General features: G+C 35.7%; 1 protein-coding gene across 1 annotated transcript; it reads right to left on the bottom strand.

Moving 5' to 3' along the window:
- On the bottom strand, positions 1–24,171 carry FEM1C (fem-1 homolog C). Its single transcript, XM_073010748.1, has 4 exons — positions 23,909–24,171; positions 22,324–23,057; positions 704–5,046; positions 1–387 (listed from the first exon to the last, which is right to left on the bottom strand). Exons 2-3 carry the CDS (start codon positions 22,865–22,867, stop codon positions 3,737–3,739), a joined length of 1,854 nt encoding a protein of 617 aa, XP_072866849.1. The 5' UTR covers positions 22,868–23,057; positions 23,909–24,171; the 3' UTR covers positions 1–387; positions 704–3,736.

Below are 24,171 nucleotides of genomic sequence, written 5' to 3'. Positions count from 1 at the left end.
TTTGGTGCAAATTTAATTTTATTAAACCTTACAATGAATGTTGTGGCATATGATTTTCCATTGTGTGACAATTTATTAGCTGGCATCCGAATACAGTACTTCTTTTGAAAAAACACACAATGGGAACTGACAAAAGGGAGGGAAACTAGTTGTTTAGTGATACAGAAGGGCGGAAAAAAAAAAAAAAAAACACACAAGAGAAGAAAAAGAGAAAAAGAAAATGATGATGACCAATTAGTTTGTTTCCTTAGTAGCTAACCCTAAAATGGTTAAAGTTCTAGGCAATAATGCTGCTGTTACAGTGTAAAAGAGTATGTTATTATCTCATCCAGCCTGCACAATTCTAAGAAAATTAATTACAAAAATTATCATACCTGTAAATTCAGCCTAAGGGGCCGGGCGCGGTGGCTCAAGCCTGTAATCCCAGCACTTTGGGAGGCCGAGACGGGCGGATCATGAGGTCAGGAGATCGAGACCATCCTGGCTAACACGGTGAAACCCCGTCTCTACTAAAAAATACAAAAAATTAGCCGGGTGTGGTGGCGGGTGCCTGTAGTCCCAGCTACTCGGGAGGCTGAGGCAGGAGAATGGCTCGAACCCAGGAGGCGGAGCTTGCAGTGAGCAGAGTCCGCGCCACTGCACTCCAGTCTGGGCGACAGAGCGAGACTCCGTCTCAAAAAAAAAAAAAAAAAAAAAATTCAGCCTAAGGTTTCTGTTGGGCAATATGATTTTTGAAGAGCTACTTTTCCCATATAACCTAAACAATTTTCCCAAATCATAGTAGAACGGGGTCTCTATACACATTCAGGTAGTCACTTTACAAGTGAGCTATCACTGAACTTCAAATTCATAACGGGCCCAAATTATCTTTGATTTGAGTTTACGCCTGTCAGATTTATGAATAAGAAAAATGACTTTTTTAAGTCTATAATCCATTTGTCTTTATAAAGTAGACTGGCATCTGAGTAAAATGACCATTTCTTTTACAGGAATGATCAAAACAGTGGAACATCTAAAATTCAGGAGGCCCCAAAAGGGTATTTTCATAGAAATGTTAATAACTTTACACATTAACTCCAGTCAATAACACCATGCTACAGTGTACAGTTTAGTTAGACTCACATGAGTGTAATTGGTTCATTATTAAATGTACTCATCTGTGGTTCAAAAAATAACACAAATTTAAGTATTTTATTATAATCCATCTCATAATTTTGAGAATACTTTCTGACAAAGGCTTTATCAGTGTCACATTTATGAAACAATTTTCCCTAAAAGAAAATAAAATCAGGGACAATTTTGAGCTATTAAACAAACTGGTTTTTCAAAACCTCCCAATGGCATTTGTGGAGATGGCAGAGAAGGGAGAAATGTATTCTAAGTGAAATAAGTCATTTCAGTTATCAAGACTGAGTTCTAAGTTATCTATTTTTAGTGGTGCAAAAATGCTATTTAAAGAAATCCTTACTTTACACAGAAGTTGCAAAATTCAAATTCGGCTGCAAAACAGTGAGATGTGCCTCACTCTAAGAGCATATAAGCCCTCCCACCCAGCCCCCAAAGAGTAGGAGGAAATACTAAATCAATTAAAAATCCAATTGTCATCTTTTATCCTCAAATTATCGAGATCAACTAATGTAATTTACTATAATGGCAAAGTTTTCCTTTATAAAAATAATAGCTTATTGATATATAATTCTTATACCACAAAGTTAGAGGCAGATGATTTCAAAATACTGACATTTGATATTTCTAGAATATTGGTCTAAATCACAAAGTATTCTTAATACATGTGACAGTTCAAATATTTCATCAAATTTTCCCACAATAAGAGATAGTAAAACCTCTTCATCAAAAGGTTGGAGAGCATTCATTTATATCCAATTTACCTTTTCTTAATGGTGAAATCAAATTTACAACCAAGCAAATGAGTAAGAATATCTTTTAAAAATTAAACCTCAATTATTTAACCAAAAAGTCTAACGTTCTCTTATTTACTAATCTTCATTACAAGGTTTTTACTAACTAAAGATGACGACAAACCTAATGTGACTGTTTGCATTGATGACGCCTTAAATAGTGTAACATCAACCCTCAGAATAAAATGTCAACACAAAAATCCAAGTGAGTGATCCAGCTCATTAAACTCACAGGTAAACTGAGTTTTTCTCAAATCAATAAGAAGCTTTTTATTCAGAACAACTTCATTAAGACATATGCAGGGCAAATATGCCATCATAAATTTTATTCTGAATTACAATAAAGTGCTGAATGATAATTACCTGAATCTTTTTTCGTACTTTTCACTTATCTTAAGTTAAAAGAGCCCTTTCTGTGGCATTAGCAAATCTGTAAGAGAAAGAGAGAGAGAGAGAAAGAGAAAGAAAGGAGTGAGAGAGAGAGACAGAGAGAGAGAGAGAAAGGAAGGAAGAAAGGAAGAGAAAAGAAAAAGCTAACTTCCAGTAAGGGAACAGGAAGCACTGCAACCTTTCATGTTTAACTAGGGTGACAAATAATTGAGACCAAAGTAATCAAAGTAATTCATGCAAGTTATCTTTAAAGGTATACGTAAGCTTGAAGAAAGAAAGAACACTGTTACTGACCTTTGATATTATGGCAGTAAATTGCGTACTAAAATACCTTAATTATCCTAGATGCCTAGATCTGGCTTGGCAAGCATCATGCCACTGACATGCTTTAGCTCTTTTTGTAACTAAAAGTGATTTGCAGTTCAATTACTGAATATTTCAATGTGACTCATTAAGCTGTGTGATAAACTTTGAAGTTAAATTTAAGCAAATTCTCTACACCTAATCACACCATCAGCACAAGCAGGACAATGCTGGAGCAGCATGAAAGGTGGGTCACTTTAAAAAGATTCTTCCTTTTACTGCATGATATATTAAGATGACAGACCTAAATTTCAACTGGGTTAATGAGTTAGAATAGATCTGTTTCCCAAATTTAGCACACAATAATTTCAGTGGATTAGAGAAAGAAACCTCAGATGTGAAGAAAATGAAGAAAAAAACAAACAAAAAAGCTTGAGCTAAAATAGCTAACCTGCAGGTCTAAAAATTGTCATGCTACAGAGTACTTTCAAAAAATTAACTTTGTAACAAACATAAGAAAACAGTGTTTTGAGTTGAAGTTGACCAACTGCTGCATAGAAAATATGCTAACATACAACAGTCAAGTTGAAGCCTGTGCATAGAGAAGATAAAGCACTTATGGTAACTGCAAATGGTAACGAGTCCTTAAAGTTTGTACAACCTAGCATGGGTCCATAAGGAGAAAACTGTAGTAGAAATGGTTAGAACAAAAAATAAAGTAGAAACGGGGGAAACTTGAGAAGAGAAGAAAGCAGCAAGGAAAAAAGACTTTCAATTGTATAAAATTCACAAACCAGTAAAGTATAAAGACACCATGGAAAAATGGTTAACTCTGCCGCAAACACCCAACAGCAAACAAAACCAGAATGAATAAGCCTTTGGCAGACAATTTTAGAAATTTGAATGTTACATTTCTCAATAATTCACAAACAATATATTATATGGTATATTTATATTAAATACTGGGAAACCAATGTTGTAAATTTGATGCTTATAATGCTTTAGCCAATGAGAGCACGATGATATCAATCAAGCTAAATGAATGCTGGTGTTATCACAACAGTGCTCATTTATGAAACAACTGTTACCAATTCGTGCTTTAACAGTAAAATACAGTCAAGTTATCATCTATGAAGGGAAACAAAGGTCTCTAGCTTTTCTGGGATATGCCCTTTATAATATATTCTATGATTCACTATGACACGAGCAGCAAGACACTGCAATGTGGTATGATTTATAGGCTGGATCAAATTTTTAGCTATTTCCTTCTCATCCAGCAAGTCACTAGCAGTTTGTTTGTGCAAGTTTGTGGCATCAAAATGTGCACCTGATTTAATAAGGAGATTCATGATGTCTGGATGATTGTTAAGAGCAGCGATATGTAGGGGACTGTTGTCATCCGAGTCTCTGACGTTCACATCAGCACCACATTCTATCAGTATCGCAGTAACTTGTAGAGACGGAAATTTACAAACAGGGTACCGCCCTACACATGTAGTATTCTTGTCCACAGCCAGATGAAGAGGGCTGAAGTTATTCTTTCCCCTTGGATGCAGCTTAAGAAACCTGTATATAGTCTGCTTTTTGAAATGGTCCTGTTCTAGAGTACAAGGAACTTTCTCTAACAAGCAAATTAAGTGCAAAATAATAGAAAGGGCCTTATTTAACTGTAATGGGTCAGCTGGACACTGAGTTTGTTTGATAGCTCGCTCTATTTCAAGGACGCTTTTGCAAAGTATGCCCATAAGATCATCAAATGTAACAGTAGTACCCAGCAGGCCTTTAGCCCTATCCTGTAGCATAAAGGAGAATAGTTCTGCAAAAGATAATAAGCTGCTGGCGGTCATTGGGCTTAAAGGATCCAAATTGCTCTGCTGCATATCCAAAGCATACTTCCATAGGTTGATGCATCGTTTGAAATTTCCAGAGTCTGCATAGACAGCGCCTCTATATCTAATATAGTAAGAGGTATCAGGATGAGAAGGACCAAGAATACGTTCTCTGATTAATAGTGCCTGCATTCTCATCTCATCAGGATCAGCAATAAGACCTTCTAGCTCTTCCGCACTGTTCACCTCCTTGGCATAATCATAAGCCATTATTAGTGTCTGTGGCACTGGTTTACTAATAATATTAGTTCTATCACTGTACCTCATGTTCATTGCCTTTTTCCAGTATTTCAAAGCCCCAAGCAGATCTCTTTTTTTGTCTACAAATGTAGCTCCCAGAAGCTCTAGTGCATTAATACGTTCTGTCTTGCTGGTCTGTGCATGGTGTGTCAGAAAATCCACAATATTTGTGTGACCAGTCACACTTGCCGAGAGAAGGGGAGTCATTCCATAACCATCCTTTTCCATCTTGGCACAATACATAAGAAGCATCTTCATGATGTCCAAACTTCCAGATTCTGCACAATCATGCAATGCAGTATTACCTTAGAGAGAAAAAAGAAATAACATACATTGAGGGACCAAAATAAAATGTAATATGTATATGCACTTTAGAACCTAAAAAGCAGGCAGCTTTAAGCTCCTAAGTAGGACATACTTGGTTTACAGACAAGAAAAAAAATTTCCCCCAATACCTAAAACTAGTGTCTGATACTAAACTTGTTGAATAAATGACATGACCAAATTAGTCATAAAAAGACATCCAAGGTCACCAGAAGAAATTCAGACTAATCCATGGTCTCTTGGTGTTTTTCATTAATGGTTTAAAGTGCATATTTTATGACCTAAAAATGGATAGAATACAAATAACCAGCTATTCACCATTTTACTGACAAGTCACTTAACTTCCAAGTCAGTTTCCACATTTATAAACAAGGAATTGGTCTTTTTTTTTTCTTTAGAGACCAGGTCTTGCTATGTTGCCCAGGCTGGTTTTAAACTCCTGGACTCAAGCAATGCTCCTGCCTCAGTCTCCCAAAGTGCTGGGATTGCAGGTATGAGCCACCATGCCCGGCCAGACTGGTCTTTAATATATCTAAGATTCTTCATTTTGACTCTAATAGTAGTCAGAAATTATTTTTTCAATATTTATTTCTGATTGCCAAGTTAATTTCAACTATCTTAGACAAAATTCTTGGTAACAAAGGACTTTCCCCAAAAAGCTCTCATAAGAAAAACAAATCCACGGAATATAAAAAATATGTAGGTGGTTCAACATGAACATTAAAAGGAGATATCTGAAGTGTCCTTTCATAATGGATTATTTCCTATTATAATTTAACTTTTTTAACATTCTTTATAGCTGTACTAAATGTTCTAACACTGTCCTTTTCTTCCCACACACAGATTAAAACTGACAACCGGCACTGGCACATTAGTAAAAGCCTGTATGAAACATATTAAGAGGTCAGAAACACCAGGTATTTCAGCTAAGTTTAATGATAAGCATTTTACTAATCGTCAAAATAGGAATTATCATGCCGATCTCTGCTATTTACATACAATGTTTACATAAAATTTAAACAGTCAGTCATTTTAGGCATGTCTATAGAAAAGAGGTGGCATGGCAGGCTGAGACTGCTATCCTTAGAAAGACCTTCTTGCAAAGTTGGACTTTTGGCTGGTAGCTGGGAACCTGGCTGGTAAACAGTTCTCTCTACTGATCTAAAACTTTCCCTAAATGATAAGGGTGTCTCACCGTACCTAAACTGTTTGTACGAACAATGCAGTTTATGCTGAATGTCTGGTTTCCTTCTGGGAGTCTAAAATTTTGGGTATGAGCTAGGCAAAGGGTACCTACATGGCCAGCCCCCAATAAAAACCTTTAGCACTGGGTCTGTCATGGGTTTCCCTTGGTAGAAACAGATACATATGTATTTACATTACTGGGGAATAATATGCTCTATGTGACCCCTCACGAGAGGAACAAAGCATAAAAACACCTAAAGATTTCTCTACACCTCACCTGCACCTTTACCCCTCATAATTCAGTTGCATGTCCTTATGACGTTACAGTAATAAATCTTACCTATGAGTACAGTTGTATGGTGAGTTACCTCCAAATACGGGGGTAGCTTTGGGAATGCCCAACATAGCATGTGTACCAGAAAGTATTTTAAACCTGAACACTTCAAATAAATCTGCTTTGTAACTAAAGTTAGAAAGAAACAAGTTATTATATGAAAAACTGAGTCCTTCCACAAGTTTATCCTGTTTAGTCTTCTATGATATCTACAAGGACTATATAATTATTCTGACCCAAGGTTTCAATGGTCTACAATGTTTTTGATAAAATGTTTTAACAATGAGTAAGCTAATCAAGCACTGAAAGAGCCCAGACCTTCTGACTCTCGATGTTCATTTGTTTAAAATAATTTCAATTAAACATGACTACTATACCAAGTATATTTTAAACACTCTTTTGTATTGAGGACCCCTACTATTCCCCATGTTTTTCTAAGAAATAGGCAATATAAGAGAAATCTGAATATAAAGAAATGGCTTAGATGGCACTTTTCTCTATTCAGAGTAGCACAAAATCAAGAATAAAATGTAGCAAAAGCTGGCCAAGCGCAGTAGCTCATGCCTGTAATCCCAGCACTTTGGGAGGCCGAGGTAGGCAGATTACGAGGTCAAGAGATCAAGACCATCCTGGCCAACATGGTGAAACCCTGTCTCTACTAAAAACACGAAAATTAGCTGGGCGTGGTGGCACCTGCCTGTAGTCCCAGCTACTTGGGAGGCTGAGGCAGGAGAATCGCTTGAACCTGGGAGGCGGAGGTTGCAGTAAGCGGAAATCGCGCCACTGCACTCCAGCCTGGTGACAAAGCGAGACTTCGCCTCTGGGAAAAAAAAAGAGGTAGCAAAAGCCAATTTAATGAACTATATTTCTATATTTATTGAAAAAATACAAAATATATTTATTCTGAATACACCCACATACCAGGAGAAAAAAAGTAGCTTTAAAAAAACAATAAGGAAGACTTTCACATCTAGTAATGGCAGAGACACCTGTAACGTGATCATCCTCCCACTAACAACTAAAAAAGCTGAAAAATGTATTTTTAAAAATCTGCTTGACAGGATAAGACATAACAAGGGTACAATATGCAGAAGAAGAAAAAACTAGAGAGGTCAAGTACAGAATTTGGGGCAGCTTTCCCACAATGGCCTCCACCAACTCTGGAAGAGCTAGATGAATAACTAACTGAGCAGAACTTCTGACAGCCTTGCAGGGATAGAGGGGAAAAATGGAGCCTACAGCCTGCTAAGAAAGGAACTTAGAAAATTCCCCATACTTTGGGTTAAAGCTCCAACTTTAACCCTAGGGAGTTAAAGTTAACTGCAAATAGACTAGCTATCACAAAAACTTAAATCTAATTTAAGATCATCTCATTATTGAATTAAAATAATCCAGGATTGCTAGTATACATAATTAAAAGCCAGAAGCAAATATAAATACTATTTAGAGGAAGATATTATCATAGTAGGGTTCAAATTATTTATATTTTTCATATGTAATACTTGGCATCCAATCAAAAATAATGAAAAGAAAATAAGGAACCATAACATAAAAAAACAACAGAAATAAAGAGCTGACAGAAAAGCCCACCAGGAGACCCAGAGAGTGCAGTTTATCAATACAGATTTTTAAATAATAGCTATGGTTAGCATATTCAAGGAGATTTTTTAAAATTGAGAATTCAACAGAAAACTGGAAACTGAAAATTCAAGTAGACATTCTAGAACTGAAAAACTCAGTGGGTGGCTTTAAAAGTGGATTTACACACAGCTGAATAGAAAATTAGTAACTGGAAGATAAGTCAGATGAAAATATACAGAAAGAACCAGGGAGTGGTAAAAGAACAGAAAAGATGGAGACTGTAAGAGAAAGAGGGAACAATGTCAGAAGATTGTTAACATACTCAAAACCAGAATTCAAGAGGAAGAAAATGGGTCCCAAAGCAATATTTAAGAAAAGATAAAGCCCAAGAATTTTCAGAAGCTGATGAAAGCTTAAACTGCAAATTCAGTAGGTTTTGCAAACTCCAAGAAGGATAAATAAAAACACATTGACATACAACGCAGCAAAACTGCTGAAAACTAAGGACAAAGAGAAAAATCTTAAAACAAGAGAATGAATGGAAATTACCTATAAAAGAGCAACAATCTTATAGCAAAGTTTTCATCAGGAACAACAGAAGCTAGGAGACATGAAATGGTATTTAAAAGCACGAAAGAAAAGTAACTGCCAACTTAGAATTCTATACCCGTATCAAGAATAAATGTCAAATAAAGAACCCTTTCAGGAGAGAAAGAAATGAAACGGAAAAAATTAAGATATTTATTACCAGCAGATCTAAATACTATATGGTGTTCTTTAGGCAGAAGGAAGATGGGCCACATGGAAGCCTGGAGATATAGGCAAAAACATCAACAAAAAGGGTAAATTTGTGAGTATATCTAAATAAATATTGATTTTAAAAATAATAATATATTGTAGGGCTTGAAATACATACATAGAAATGAAACATTTGACAGCAGTACCATGACAGTAAGGAGAGTAATTGGTGTTAACGTGTTCTAAGATCTTTTTATTGTAAAGATATAAAATTAGAAATTTATGTTAGCCTTTGATAAGTCAAAGTAATGCTACCTAGAATAACTACTAAAATAATAGAGGGCATGCACATAACTACATTTTCTCTAACATAGAGAAAAAACTGAAATAATAATCCAAAAGGTGGCAAAAATGACCAAGGAATACAAAACAGGCAGGGCAAATAAAAATCAGAAAAGTACCCAGGAGATGAAAATCCAAAAATACCAGTAATTACATTAAATGTAAGTAAACTAAATGTTTAATTTAAACATTTAAAAGAAAGTGTCAGACTGAGGATACAAAGAAAAGAGAAAAACTTAAAAGACAAAAACTGTCAGACTGAAGATACAAAGAAAACTCAAGACACACTGCCTACAAGACACACCTTAAATATATGGGTAGAAAATATCTTCAGAAATGAAAGGTTGGGAAAAAAATACCCTTTGCAAAAACTAAGTATTAAGAAGCTGTCTGATATTAAAATATGGAAGTAGACTTTAATGCAAAATACATAATTAGCAACAAAAGGAAATATTTTATATTAAAAAATTCAAAATATACAGATACAATTCTAAACTTTCCACCTAATAACATAGAATTAAGTTACATAAAGTAAAAATCGACAGTACTAGGAAAGCAAACAAATCTGCAAACATTAGTACATCTAATCATATCTTTCTCAGCTTAGAAGACCAAAACCAGCAAGGATAAAGATTTGAACATTACACACTTCATTTAACTGGCATAAATAAAAGAACATGGCAATCAATAACCATAGAAAACAATTTTGCCCCCAGGGATACAGGGAGCATATCCAAATACTGATCATATTCTCAGCCATAAGGCAAGTCTCGACAACTGTCAAGGGACTGAAGTCATTGAGTATGTTCTAAGTCCACTTACGAATGAAGTTAGATATCCAAAACAGAAAGATAACTAGAAAAACCTATTTGAATTATTAATACTCTTCTAAATAATTCGTTGGTCAAAGAAGCAAGCCCAGTGAAAATCAGAAAATATTTTTAACTGGATGGTAATAAAAACACTAAATAACAAATTAGATAAAAAGAAAGGCTTAAAAAATAGCTAAGTTTCTATATAAAGAAGTTACAAGAAAAAACAGTAAATTAGAGAAAGTAAAAGCAAACAGTAAAAAAAAATTAATGGAAAAAAGGGACAAGTATGCGAATATAGCATTTTTTTATATTCCTACATTTTATTTAACTGTTGCCCCCTTTTAATCTTATATTAATAACTTTGCAAGGTAGAGATGATAAACTCATTCTACATGCAAATAGAAAAGAGAATTTAGTGGGAAAATATAAACTCCTGTCTCCCAACGGCCAATTCAGTGTACTACTCATTTCTAAGGTCATATTTTAAATGCCAGTCATATTAAACCGCAATGAATAAATTATATCTAATATAAAACCAAACCTCATAATAGAACTTCAACCAGTCACATCACTTTCCAACTCAGAAAGCTTTCACACTTCCTCTAAGGAAAAGCAGACAGTCTTTGAGATGGCCTTCAAAATTCTACATCATTGATTCTCAAAAGCACTATCTATGTGGAGAGAGCAATGAGGAAGAAATCTATAGTTTCAGAAAACATTATGTAAAGTAAAGTTTAATATTGGATATTCAGGGATATGGATTTTAAAAGACTAACAAATATTTCCCTACCTTATCTCTTTAATTTCATTTCTCATTATCTCCGGAATGAATGATTCACTGTACATCTAACTAAGGGACTGGCAAACTTTTCCAGTAAAAGGCCAGATAGCATTTTAGGTTTCCAGGCCATAAGGTCTCTGTTGTAACCACTAAACTCTGCCAAGTACCATGAAATATGCTATGGTAGTATGTTAAATTAATGGACATGTCTGTTTTCCAACATAACTTTTACTTATGTACTCCAAAATTTGGTTTTCATGTAATTTTCATGTGTCATAAAATATTTTTCATTTGATGTCTTTCTCAGCCATTACAAAAAAGTAAAAACCTTTCTTAGCTCTCAGGCAGTACTGAAATGGGGTGGGCTGGATTTGAACCCTGGGTCATAGTTTGCCAAACCTGCTCTAACCCCAGAAGACACTGTCTGCATCTCCCACACACAAGGCAGAAATTCTGCTTATGCTTCACATTATTCGATCCTAAGTACTTCTCCCAGCACCCCTGTTCACTTCTACCTCTATGCCTCTGTTCTTGATTTTTCTATAATGCAATTCCTTCTTTACCATTTTAACTTCTTGTACTTCAAATTTCACTAGAAATTTCAACTGCTTAAAGAGGTTTTCTTGGTTATATCATATCGATTTTATCATTGTGAGAATACCTGGTGAATAAATATACAAGTCATCCTAATAATTATTCACATAGCTCTATTATAATACTTTATAATAGTATAATGCTACTGCTTCACAAATAAGTCCTTACCTAAACAGTCTATTCTTAAAGTACATGGATGCTGTATTATATTTCTTTTCTATCCCAGAAGCAATTAGCACACTGTTAAAGATAAGGTAGATTCTAAATTTTTAATATTTGATATCATAAAAAGTAATTCAATCTTAGCTTTTGCAGACAAAATAAGTTCAAAAAGTTATATCCTAGAAGGAGATCTTTTTAATTACTCTAACAGGTTAAGTGTATAACCACTACACTGTTCTGCCCTGGAAGGCCCTAAAGGTAAGTTTTTAAATTATAGCCTAGAGCATTACTTACAGCTTAGAAAACAGAGGCAAAAGAAAAAAAAAAAAGCATGATCTTAAATCAATTATAACTTTTGTGTCATTTCTCCAAATCTTTTTATATAGTATGTTTTGACAAAGTTATAATCAGTATATATATAACTGTTTCCTGCTTTTCACCTACATCTTGGGCATTCCATCATGTGTTATTACATCATCTGCATAGTTTCTGTAACTACACAGATTCTACATAATCCTTCTTAATGGTTTTATGGTGAAAGTTCAAGCAAGGGAACATGTCATACTTTACATCAACATTTCCCTGTTGATGGACATCTGCACTGCTTCAGAATTTTTACTATTAAAATTAATGCTTAAAAAACTATAAGGACAGATAACAAAGCAGTGATTGGCAAGGGCTAGGGGCTGGGAGAGGGGTTTAATGCAAAGGAGCATGAAGGACATTTTTGTTCTTACCTTTAATAAATGAGTAGTATATGTTTGTCAAAAATTACAGTACTGTACACAAAAAAGTATGAATTTTATTGCATGTAAATAAGTCAATAAACAAATGACAAAAAAAATTAATGCCTAGCTAAAATAGAATCAAAAATGTGTGATGGCTTAATACACATTTTCAATTCACTACCAACGGGATTGTAACAACTGTTTAAAGTTCCACTTTATAGTATTCTTTCTATGACTGAAATTAACTTTTTAATTTATATTACCTCTATTCCTTGGTAAACAGAATATTTTCTCATATCTGTTTATAAACTTTATTTTCTTTCATGACATATCTATGTTTCAGTTTCTGAGATTAATCTGGCTTTCTATGTATAAGCACTATACAAAATGATAACCAGTTGTTTGTAAAATTGACTGTAAATATTTTGCTGTGTCAGTTGTTTCAAGTATTAGATATGCTATAATTATTAAATGTAATTTTTTGTGAAAAAGTATAACAAGCCAAATTTAAAAAGTGAGTTACCAGGGTCTTGTAACTAGTATGTGCTGTTAACATGCCAAAGATCATTAAAATCATATTTTCTTTTTTGCTAGGTAACATAATTGATTTAAAGTTTTGGTGCATAACAATACATGCCAAGTACTATAGATTCAGCTCAAGAATTTTCCCTGGATACGTAGGCCCTTTAAAAACATTCCCATAATACAGTGATCGTACTTCCCAAAGATTTTCTATCTCCACATCTTGTCTTCTTTTTGAATTCTCAGAATGAGAAAGACAATGAAAAATAAAACAACACAAAGTTCAAAAGTAAATATTACCAGGCATCTGAGATGAAATTAAGGACATGCACCAACGAAATTTAATGAATTTACCTTTGGCTAAAGAAAAAAAAAAGAACAGAAAAAGAAAAACATATTATATTAAACAATTCTCAATGCCTAAGAAAAAGTTCATTTAAAGAAAAAATATATTCTGGCACTGAATTCATAAAAAAAAAATTTTCATGATTTCTCAAAAGACATGTTTGTTAAATAGGCATTTCTTAGAAATCAGGTTAATGGCACAACATTAAGCATTAATTCTGTTAAAGCATTTCTCTAGAAAGCTAAAATAGTATGATACAAATATATTAATTTTCAAATTCATAATTTAACACAAAAACAATGCTAAGAAAATCTGGAAGAATGAAAAGTGCCATTTTCACTGGGATGATTCTGGGATGAATATTAAGGTCAGGAAACTATGGTAAGTGCTCATGCATTAAAGGATGGTAGTATTCCTCAAGAAGCATCTGAAGTGCCAATCTTCACTGCTGTTAATTTTAAAGACACCTGTAATCTTTTAATAGCAGGTGAGTAAGACATTAAAAATTCATGTTCAACTGTGAAGTTTAGGTGCCTAGGAATAGAATCAATATTTTTTTCAAATTAGGTAACCCAAAAACATAGCTGTATTTTGAGAAAGAACTCGTTAGAGGTCTAAGAATTATCTGGGTCCAAACCAAATGTTTTGAGTTTGATAAGGGCCAGTGATTGTTACCAACCAACCACCTAAATCATAAAAGAGCTTCAATATAACATATAAATATCTCAATTTGGATAAAATTACCAAGATTCACCAGGATGAAGTCAGTTGCTAAACCACCCTCATGGAGTAGACAGAATTTACTGCTCTTTTTAAAAAAACAAAAATGTCCTCCTAACGACTGCAATATATTTAACAAACACAAAATGTCTTTAATTTAAATTGCTTTTTCTAGCAATAACAACTTGGTAGCTTCTGCTGTTTGTAAATTCCTCATGTATTTCAAGCTTTGTGTGTGTGTTTAGAATAAGTCAAATAAAGCTGTGCTTCTCAAACTTTCATGTATAAAATCACCAGAGAATCATAATAAAATGCAGATTTTGATTCATATCATCTGGGCTGGATCCAAGTGATACCTATGCTGCTGGTCCTAGAGTAGCAAGAAAATAGAGAAAGAATCTTATTTTCTTGTTTGCTAAATGGATACCTGCCACATAGCTAATATATCTAATAGCAATATCAAGTCATATGAACATAAATTTAAAAGGATGGCTAAGTCACAGCCCTGTTTTACACCATACAGAAATAAAATTGTATGATTCCTCTTTATTCTAAATTTAACCACACGACAAAGCAGGAATGGGTGTGTTTTACAATTAGAATACAAAGTTTCATCCATGGAAAAGTTCCCACATAGTAAAAGGCATAGCACCACTAAATCCTGCAGTCTATTCCTAACAATTTTCTTGTTTAAGCAAGACATCATATAAGTGACACAAAAATTTATTTAAAAATCAGTTTGTAAAATAAAAATCCAAATTGGTATAAACACCACCATCAAAAATGTTAAAAAAAAAAAAAAAAAAAAAACAGAATGGGAGAAAATATTTGCAAATGATATATCTGATAAAAGACATACATAAGAATATATAAACAACTCTTATAGTTCAGTAATACAAAGATAACCCAATTATAAAACATGCAAAGGTTAATGAAGAAACTCCTCCAAACAAAATAGAGACAGAGAGAGCCAATAACCACATGAATTAAGTACATGAAAAAATGTTCAACGTCATTAGCCATTGGAGAAATATAAATCAAAATCACAATGAGATATCACTTCACACTTCCTAAAATGGCTATATTAAAACAGAAGAGTAAGAACAAGTGTTGCAAAGGGTTTGGAGAAACTGGAACTCTTCTTACATTGCTGACAGGAATGTAAACTGGTACAACTGCTTTGGAAAACAATTTAACGGTTCCTGTTAAAAAAAAGAGTTACCATTCAACCCAACAATGCCACTCCTAGGTATATGCCTGAGAGAAATGAAAACATATATCCACAGAAGAACTTCTCCATGAATAGCTAAAAAGTATAAACAACCCAAATGCCCATCAACTGCTGAATAAAAGTGATATATTTATTTCAATGGAATGTTATTCTGCAATAAAAAGAAAAGCACTGATACATGCTACAAAATGGATGAATCTTGAAAACATTACACTAAGCAAACAAGACAACTCACAAAAGACTACATATTATGTGATTCTATTTAAATTAAATATCCAGAACAGGCAAACTTACAGAGACAGAAAGGAGATTACCGGTTGCCTAAGACTTGTGCAGTTTCAGGAGAATGAGGTGGGATAGGAGGGAGTGACTGCTAATAGATACGAGATTTTTTCAGGGGTGATGAAAAGCTGATAGTTGTGATGGTTGTATAACCCCTTGAACATACTAAAAAGTCACTGAATTGTATACATTTTAAGTGATTTTGTGAATTTTATCTCAATAAAGCTGTTTTAAAAATCCAATTAAAGTAAAAATATTCTATTTTTGGTGAAAGTATAAGTTTTGACTGATAGAAGCCACAATTAGAGGGTCTTATAATAGATTTATTTGGAAAGACACAAAAACAATCCTCATCTCTCTTTCTTCAGCCTACTATGCTTGGCACCAACCCATTCCTTCCTCAACTTTGTAGTTGGGGTTGGGCTGAGTACAGAGGTGGTCCACTTGTAAGATGAGGACAGGGTGTGTGGTTCAATTGCACAATAACGCTGATTCCAAGTATTTTATTCCCCAAATAACTAATAGGTGTGGGTTGATGGAGGAGATAAGAAGGGATAGAAGGAAAAAAACAATTTAGGGTATCAAAGGCGCACTAGAAGAAGGATTCTCTGCTTAGAAGTTTCTCTTCCCCATGTGTAGTCTATCATGAGAGATACTCAAGAACAGAAGTTCAAAAAAAAAAAAGGAAATTAAAAAAAAGAAGATAAATTGTGCCAAGACTACTATGTGCCCTTCTTTCACTAATTCTTTGTATAAGGCACTGAGCAAAGAACAAACAGAAATTTCACAATAAAGGTCCTTGAGCTTACTACAAACACTAAAAAATATCTGCATCCAAAGAGGTAAGATGCATTCTTATAACCTGAGGGAGATGAGGAATTGCATTTCAAATGAGTCTTGATGTTAAGTAGAATTTTCAAGGCTAAGAGCACTGGAGCTAAGGGATAAGGACTAAAAACAACTAATTATGTGTACAAAACTCATCTAATGACAGAAAACTTCAACATTATAATTCCCTGTCCTCTAGTTCACAGACTCCCTATTCAATCATAGCTCTTTACAAATGGAGGGAAAAAAGAAGGAAGACATGTTTTGATCAGATTTGCATCCATGTGACTTTTTCATCTGGGTCTCTCCCTATCTCTTCCATTTCTATCTTCCATCACATATATTCCTGATGCCTCAACAGCATAAATCTGTGTGATGCCCAGGGTTTCCTGAATTTTATTTCAAAGATATTTTATCAATCAATCAATGAAAATTTGATAAAAAAAACGAACCAGTGAAGGAACCACATTATATCCGAAGGCCAGTAAGTGAAACATAACTTCTATCTTAAGTTCATGTTACTGCCACCAACAATATCAACAGCAGTAGTGCTCAGGATCTACTCATTCTCACCAAACTGTTCAATTCTGTGAGGATTCACAGTTCAAAATCCAATCTCCAGGGACAAAGGACCACATGGATATTTCCCTATTGAACTCAATTTGCACACCATCTACAGCTTAGTTTATCCAACTAGGATACCAATTCTTCCCAAGGACACAGAAAAGTGTGCCAGGGGATACAAGAGGGAAAAGAATGAACATGGAACAACTTGCAGGAGTAACTTCATAATTTGGGATTAAAATGTTCATGAATTCAACTAATAAGTTATTTAAACATTATTACTTAATCAAAATAAATATAGACATATTATGAAGTATAATTTTAAGTCCCTCCCTTCCCCCTTTTATTTTTCTCTGTAAGTAGGTGTGCTGAGGTAACCAACAGCTGAGAAGAGTTTTCAAAGTCAAGAAGGAAAAGAGAACTTAAGCTTCCAACACTCACATAGTACTAAAGTATACTAAAATAACCTAAAATGACAGCAATCATTATCTTAGTCATCTGAATACCAACAGCTTTTAGTTTACAAGGGAGATTTTCTCATTTGAGATTCTTGGGCATTTACAGTGGGGAATTAAATAAGATTTTTCTTTAGCATTTCCTTGACTAAAATACATCTATACTCTAAATGCCTATTCTATGAAAGAGAAATAACATAAAGCCTTGGATTTGCTTTAAATTACTATAGAAAACAAAAGGAAAGTAGAAACTTTTTTTTTTAACTTTAGCAAATGGATAATCGTTGAAGTAAGATGATGAATACATAGTGGTTCAATGTCTTCTCTCTGTGTAAGTTAGAAAATTTCCATAATGAAAAGGCAAATAATCTGTCTGAACCAGCTCTCTCAAACCTTTTTAATGCTAGCTATCCTTGCCACACGCCTACATGGATTTCTCCCTTTTCTGAACCCCTATATTCTACCTGTGCTACTCATTTTTGTCCAACTACTGTCTTCCTTTGTTACTGCAAGTCTTCATGCAGGTATTTATTTCCCTACAGAAAGGCCTATAAAACACAGTGCTTGCCATCAAGGAGCTTATAATCTTTCCTCTCTTAAATCCAACATTTCCACTTAACAAGCTCATTTAGGGCCAGATACTCTTCCTATTGCATGGGATAAAAACACCAGGTCTTTAGCCTCAAAGACTAGGTAGTAGAATGCAGTTAGACGTCACAATGTTGTAGTAGAACGCAGTTAGATAAGTTTTCTCTAAAAACAAGCAAGCAAACAAACCATTCCAGTTAGTCCTCTGCTGAAAAACTTTCACTGGCATGAAAAATAAAATCCAATGCCTGTATCTTGATTAAATGTCCTTTAAAATCCAGCCCTGAGTGCCTTTTAGTTCAAATATGCCTACTTTCCAATTCCTAGACCCTCCAAGCATATTCTTCAATGTGCCTTTCCTTATGCCATTTTCTAAACCTGCAAAACTGCTAAAACCCTTCTACAGATCTACATCCCAACAAACTTTCTGCAGATCTAAACGGCAAACTGTCTGTAGATCTAAACCCCAAAATTCAAGGCCCTGTTTAACTACTACTTTCTCCATGAAGCATTCCTAGTCAGTACGCTGGCTCTAAAATCCTACAGCATGGATTGCTTATACTATTCCTTCAGAAGTTAAAAATGTGACACCTCGTGTCTTGTCATCACCTCCAAAATGTCCCACAGAATGCCTTGCCTACAGAAAGTGCATGTTAATTACCTTATTACCAATTTACTTAATTATTTTGGGTATCTAAACTGACTGATGAATGAGGACAGAGTGTCTTCCGGAGCCAGTCTCCAAATCTGAGCCTACAGTTTTCTATTGGTCTGTAGTACTGAATCAAGACCTTTTAGCTGCTCAATTTCTGTTAGAATTAGGGTTTAAAGTGGCACTGAAGAGGACTTCACTTTGGATCTGCAAAGTTCTAAGTCCAAACAAAAACAAAAACAACCCCAAAACACAAACAAACAAAAGAACCAAAAGAAGCCAAAGATGACTATAACCATGAAGCGCTGAGATCACTGTGATAGCTCCGAGGACTCACCTAATCACTTCAGATTTAGTCTAGATTCTTAAATAGGAACAACTCCTGTCTCAAAACTCAACTGCTATGACTGTTAAACTGAAGAGGTATTCCTAAATATATCAAAGATTTTCTCCCCTTTTGGAATGCCATGGGAAAAGAAACCCATTTTCCCCTCAGGTTATAAGTTGCTGGGGATAAGGTATTTCCAAATATCTAATAGAAGAAAGCACTACTGTTGCACTTACCATACTGTGGTTTAAGTATCTGCTTATGAACCTGTCTCTCCAATCAAACCATGAGCTCCTCAAGAGCAGGGAATCAAGGACTGGATATCTTGTCTTATTCCTCTTTGTATATCCTAAGTCTAACAGCCTGGCACACTGAGGGACTCAACTACTGCTCTCTCAATTAGTGAATTCCACCTTAGGTTAAAACATGTTCAAAATGCCAACAGCCTGTTAAAAAGTAATGAAAAAAAGTTAAATAATATGTTCAAATATCAACGCCTGTTTAAAAGTAATGGAATGTAGAAGTCACATGCATTTTATCTTTAAGCAGACCAAGCACAATGTATTGACATTTTCTTTCCTCAGAACCATTTCCAGTGAATGACACACAAAGTGTCCTAAGGAATTATTCTATTTTAACTCTAGTTTTATTAATCTTTTCTACTTTTTGAATGGGGCTAAAAAAGTGGGGAAAAATCCTCTCTTGCCGCTATATCACATCCTTCTCCAGTGTCCCTGCCTTAGTTCCAATTGGTTCCTGTTTGTGTTACCATTAACCCATAGGAAAAAATCCAGAACCAATGAGAGAATGAGTAGTGAAGCTTCAGGATCAGAGTGGAGGAGGATGCACATGTACTTTAATCTGCCCCCAACATTCATGAAGAATCACTATGTAAATTAAAAGATACCATGAAAAGGTAAAAATTCTGCACATAAAGTGACAATATCTATATACATGTGTATGTGTAAAAAAGTTGAGGTTACTAGAAAACAATTTTTGGGATGAAATTGTTTTCTCATGTTATATGTAGTTTTTTAAAAGACATACATATTAGATATTAACACTGGGGGAAAAAATGACTTAGAATTAGTTTGGTCAAAAGAGAGAACATACATACCCTCACATATAAGGCTAAAAGATGACAGTGGTGATAAAAGGAACATTCTTTTGAAAGAGCTCAAAGGTAATCAAGTTAGATACTGTTCGCAGCTTCTCAGGAGAAAATGCTGAAAAAATATGAGCTATTTATATTAGAGTTATCTCATATACTATATCTCCATAAGTATATAAAGCTTTGAAAAATATAAGGGAAGTAATACCAGTTCTCATTTCTCCAACAGCATAGGAGTTTAAAACATATCCCAATTTGATTTAAATATGAGTTTATCAATAATCTCTACATCAAGCTGATGAATAAAAAGCCCAAAACAAAGAAACAAAAAATTCAACAAACCTAAACAAGCAGCCATGATTTCAAACGTGGTTAGTTCAGCAGTAATTTGTTGTCTTAAAACAAGCATTCTTCAAAAGAATAATTGCTTGGAGAAAAAAAAAAAAAAAAAACCCATGCTGTCATTTGATCTACCAAGTCACCTCTAAAGATAATCAGGAACAAATGAAAACACTTATTAGAAAGAATGTTTACAGAAACATTTTTTATCATACTGAAAAACTGGAAGCAACATAAAACTCCATTAGTAGAAGAGTGTGCAGCTATTGAAATTAAAGAGCTATAATTGGTAATGTTAAACATTTATTAAGCTAAAAACAGGTTATAGAACAGCATATAAAACTGCACACATACATCGGTACACAAAATTCAGAAGTATCTTTGGAAGTATTATCCCTGAGTACTGGGATTTTGTGGGATTTTTACACTTCCTCTGGGAAAAAAATTCAGAAAAATCACAATGATCTTGTATCATTTTTATAAAAGATCACACTATCTACAGTAAATATGCTCAGTAACTATACAGTGCCCCATAATTGTGTGGTTTAACCTTTCTGAAAGGCAGACACTATCACAATTGCAAATGTACATACATTTACATTTGATTTAGCAATTCTAAACACAGGTATTTATACTACAGTTTATTCTCACACAAGTGTGAAAAGAACCTAAGACACATTTTTGTTCAAGAATGTTCACAGCAGCATTGTTTATATTAGTAAAGTACTGGATGTGACCTAAATACCAACCAATAGACTAGATAAATTATGTACATTCATACAATGAAATACTGTATAGCCATGAAACAGAATGAGGAAGGTATGTGTGTTCGAGTTGAATGACATCCAAGGTTAGAAAAATAAATAAAGATAGAAAAGTATGTAATCAACCACTAGACGGAAGGCTACACAAACAAGTATGCTTGTACGTAGACAAGTATGCTTGTATTTGCATAGACCAGCTCTAAAAGGACACATAAAAAACTGTAAATAGTGGTTGTCAGCACCTTAGACATCTAGAAATCAGGAATAAGACTTTTTATTCAAATGTAAACCAACAATGTAAACCAATTTACACTGTTTGATTTTTTTAACATGTCTATATGCTACTTTTAAATTTTAATAGCTTTTAAAAATTAGGTAGTGAATTATTTTGCTGTCATATAAATAGATTGGTATAAGGAAAGTTAAGGTTTTCATGTATCAAAATTATGCTATCAAGGCAGTTGCTTTAAAGGGTTAAGAAAAACTCTGAACTACTTTTCGCTACTTTTAGTTTATTACAATCAACAAAAATTATACAGTCATAAACCGGAGCCCTTCTTCTGGACAAAGGTGTTTACACTGTTGCTAGCCAACAAATCCACATCTGTTTAATCTAGTCCTTGTTTTTCACACTCAGTATTGAAGCAGTTTTAAAAATGTGTTTTCTCTCTTGCTATATTTAATGCATGTTCTTATAAAAGGATTATCTATTGACCACAAACAAATATAGAATAAGGGAACAGATTTTCTCCTTTCCACTGATATTAATCCTTCCAGGTCAGTTTGGCCTAGCCTTCTCTGTTAGAAGTGAAATGACTACCTAGAACAAACAAGACCATGACTCAATAACTACAGTAGTTTCTACTCCAAGGTTGTTCTAAAAAACAAAAAAACAAGACAACAAAAAGCTAAGAAAAACGTATTACACTTAACCATATTCCCAAGTAGATTAAGTATAAGCCTAAAGGCTCAGATCGGCTACTACTAACATGATCTGTAACTTCGGGGAACCCATTTCCCAAGAATTTTAAGTTACTCCAAATAAGAGAGAAAATACTGCTTAACAGAGTAACAGAAGTCTTTTATCACATTTTTTCAATGTATTACCAAACATCAGAGAAACACTCAACAAAGTCATACTGGAAGACTTACCTAATCAAAATAGGTCTGTCAATGTGGGTTTACTCAACACCAGTGCTTATAATTACGTATCAAACTTCCTGAAAATAAGTGGTAGACGCTGAGAAAAACAAAGAAGCTAAACTCACCTTTAACACTTTTTCTATTAACATCTGCCCCCTTTTCAAGTAAATACTGAGCAATCTCTTTATGTCCTTTGTAACATGAAATCATCAAGCACGTATGACCATGTCGGTTTGACACTTCCAAATCAGCTTTGTGTTCTACGAGGTACTTCACTATTTCCAAATGGCCATCGAAACACGCAGCTCGAAGAGGAGTTGAATTGGTTAAAGTCGTGTTGTTGACAGATGCTCCATGATTTAACAAGGACTGGACCACCTTCAGATGTCCTGCTGCAGAAGCGGCCCATAAAGGGGGAGCCCCCTCAATGGTTTCGCCATCAAAATTGACGGAGCCCCCAACTTCTATGGAGGCACTGCACTGCTCTAGGAGGAATTCTACCATGTCAAGGTGCCCATACCTGGCGGCCATCAAGAGTGGCGTGGCCCCATTTGTTTTTTCAGAGATCAAGGAGGAAACCTCCTCTTTGGATTTGCTTGCCAACAATTTGGTGAGAAGCCGGAGTTTGCCATCCCGAGCTGCGTTAAATACTGCTGTCTTTAGATCCATTTATGTCCAGTTGAGAGGCTGTGCTTTATTTATCTTTCGAAATAGAGCTCCAGTTTAACTCTATCGACACAGGCAAAAGGCACAGGAACCAAAGTTCAATGTTAATTCCTGCACCCCAGAACGGATCCACAACCACACAGAGTATGTTGCGTCCTACTGCTTTCCAACATCTGACAACCAGGGCACGAAACTAGAGAAAGAAAAAAAAAAAAAAGTAGCAGCATTTAATTTTCCATAGAAGAAGGCAAAACACTTCTTAATTTCCACTTCTGTAGGAAGAAAGGAATAAAACCTATACTTCAGGCACTACTCCGTACCACACCCCACCTCCCACCCCCAAAGAAAAGGTGGTAAAGAAAAATACAGAAGGGCACACCGAGACCCAAATGTTCTGGTCGCAGGCAGCCTCCTCTATGTGCGGAAAATTTAAACACTACAGGCAGCCCGTTTTTTCGCCTCCAGCTCTAACCAGCTAAGCTTTGTTCTAGTTTTGCTTTGCACACGCCCAGGGAGCGTACAACCGAAAGAGGCAGGAGACTCGGGTTCAGAAATGTTTCTCTTTCTTGCAACTGCAGGCGAGCTGGCCAAGGGCGCCAGGCTGGAAGGCCTCACTGAGGCCGGGTTTCGAGAAGGAACACAAAGGTCGGATACACCAAACCTCGGCTAAGGCCAAAACTCTGCCCCGAAAGATTCTCTTTCCTTTAAAACTACTCACGGCTCTCAGGAAATCCGCCTGCCTTTTAGTCATTAACTTCGCCCGCCCCGTTTTGATCACCCCCCACCCCCTGCCAAGGGATGATCCGCAGGTTCCTCAAACCACAGTCGCCCCAACACAACCTCCTCCTCCCTCTATTCTAGACAACGGCAGCCCCCTCCCTAATCTCCTCCGTTGACCACAACCCCCTCCCGATGGGCCAAGCCTGTGGCCTCCAGCCCGCTGCCCGCCTTCGGCTCCCCCGGCGCCCTCCTTCCCGCCCAGGCCTTCCGCGGGCATCTCAGGCCCCGGCCCGAGCCCTGGCAGGCCACCGCCGCTGCCACTACCTGCCCGGAGACTAGTCCTCCCCGCCGCCGCTGGTCACTCGGGCTCTGGCCGTCCCCTTCAAAGGGAAACCGTTGTCCCCGCCGCCGCCCGGGCCGCCCTGCTCCGCCTGCGGCCGCACAGCTCCTCCATGCCCCGCGCCCCACAGGAATGAATCCGGCCGCGCTGTTCGCCCCGCCCCGCCACCCGAGCTGCCTCCCCTCTCAGTCAGCTCGGGCTGCAGCGGCTGCAGCTACTGCTGCGACGGATGGTGTAATGTGCTGCG

Source organism: Chlorocebus sabaeus, chromosome 23 (assembly GCF_047675955.1).
Source record: "Chlorocebus sabaeus isolate Y175 chromosome 23, mChlSab1.0.hap1, whole genome shotgun sequence".
Lineage (NCBI taxonomy): Eukaryota > Metazoa > Chordata > Mammalia > Primates > Cercopithecidae > Chlorocebus > Chlorocebus sabaeus.
The sequence above is the reverse complement of the archived record's forward strand: the minus strand, read 5'-3'. Positions and strand labels throughout refer to the sequence as shown.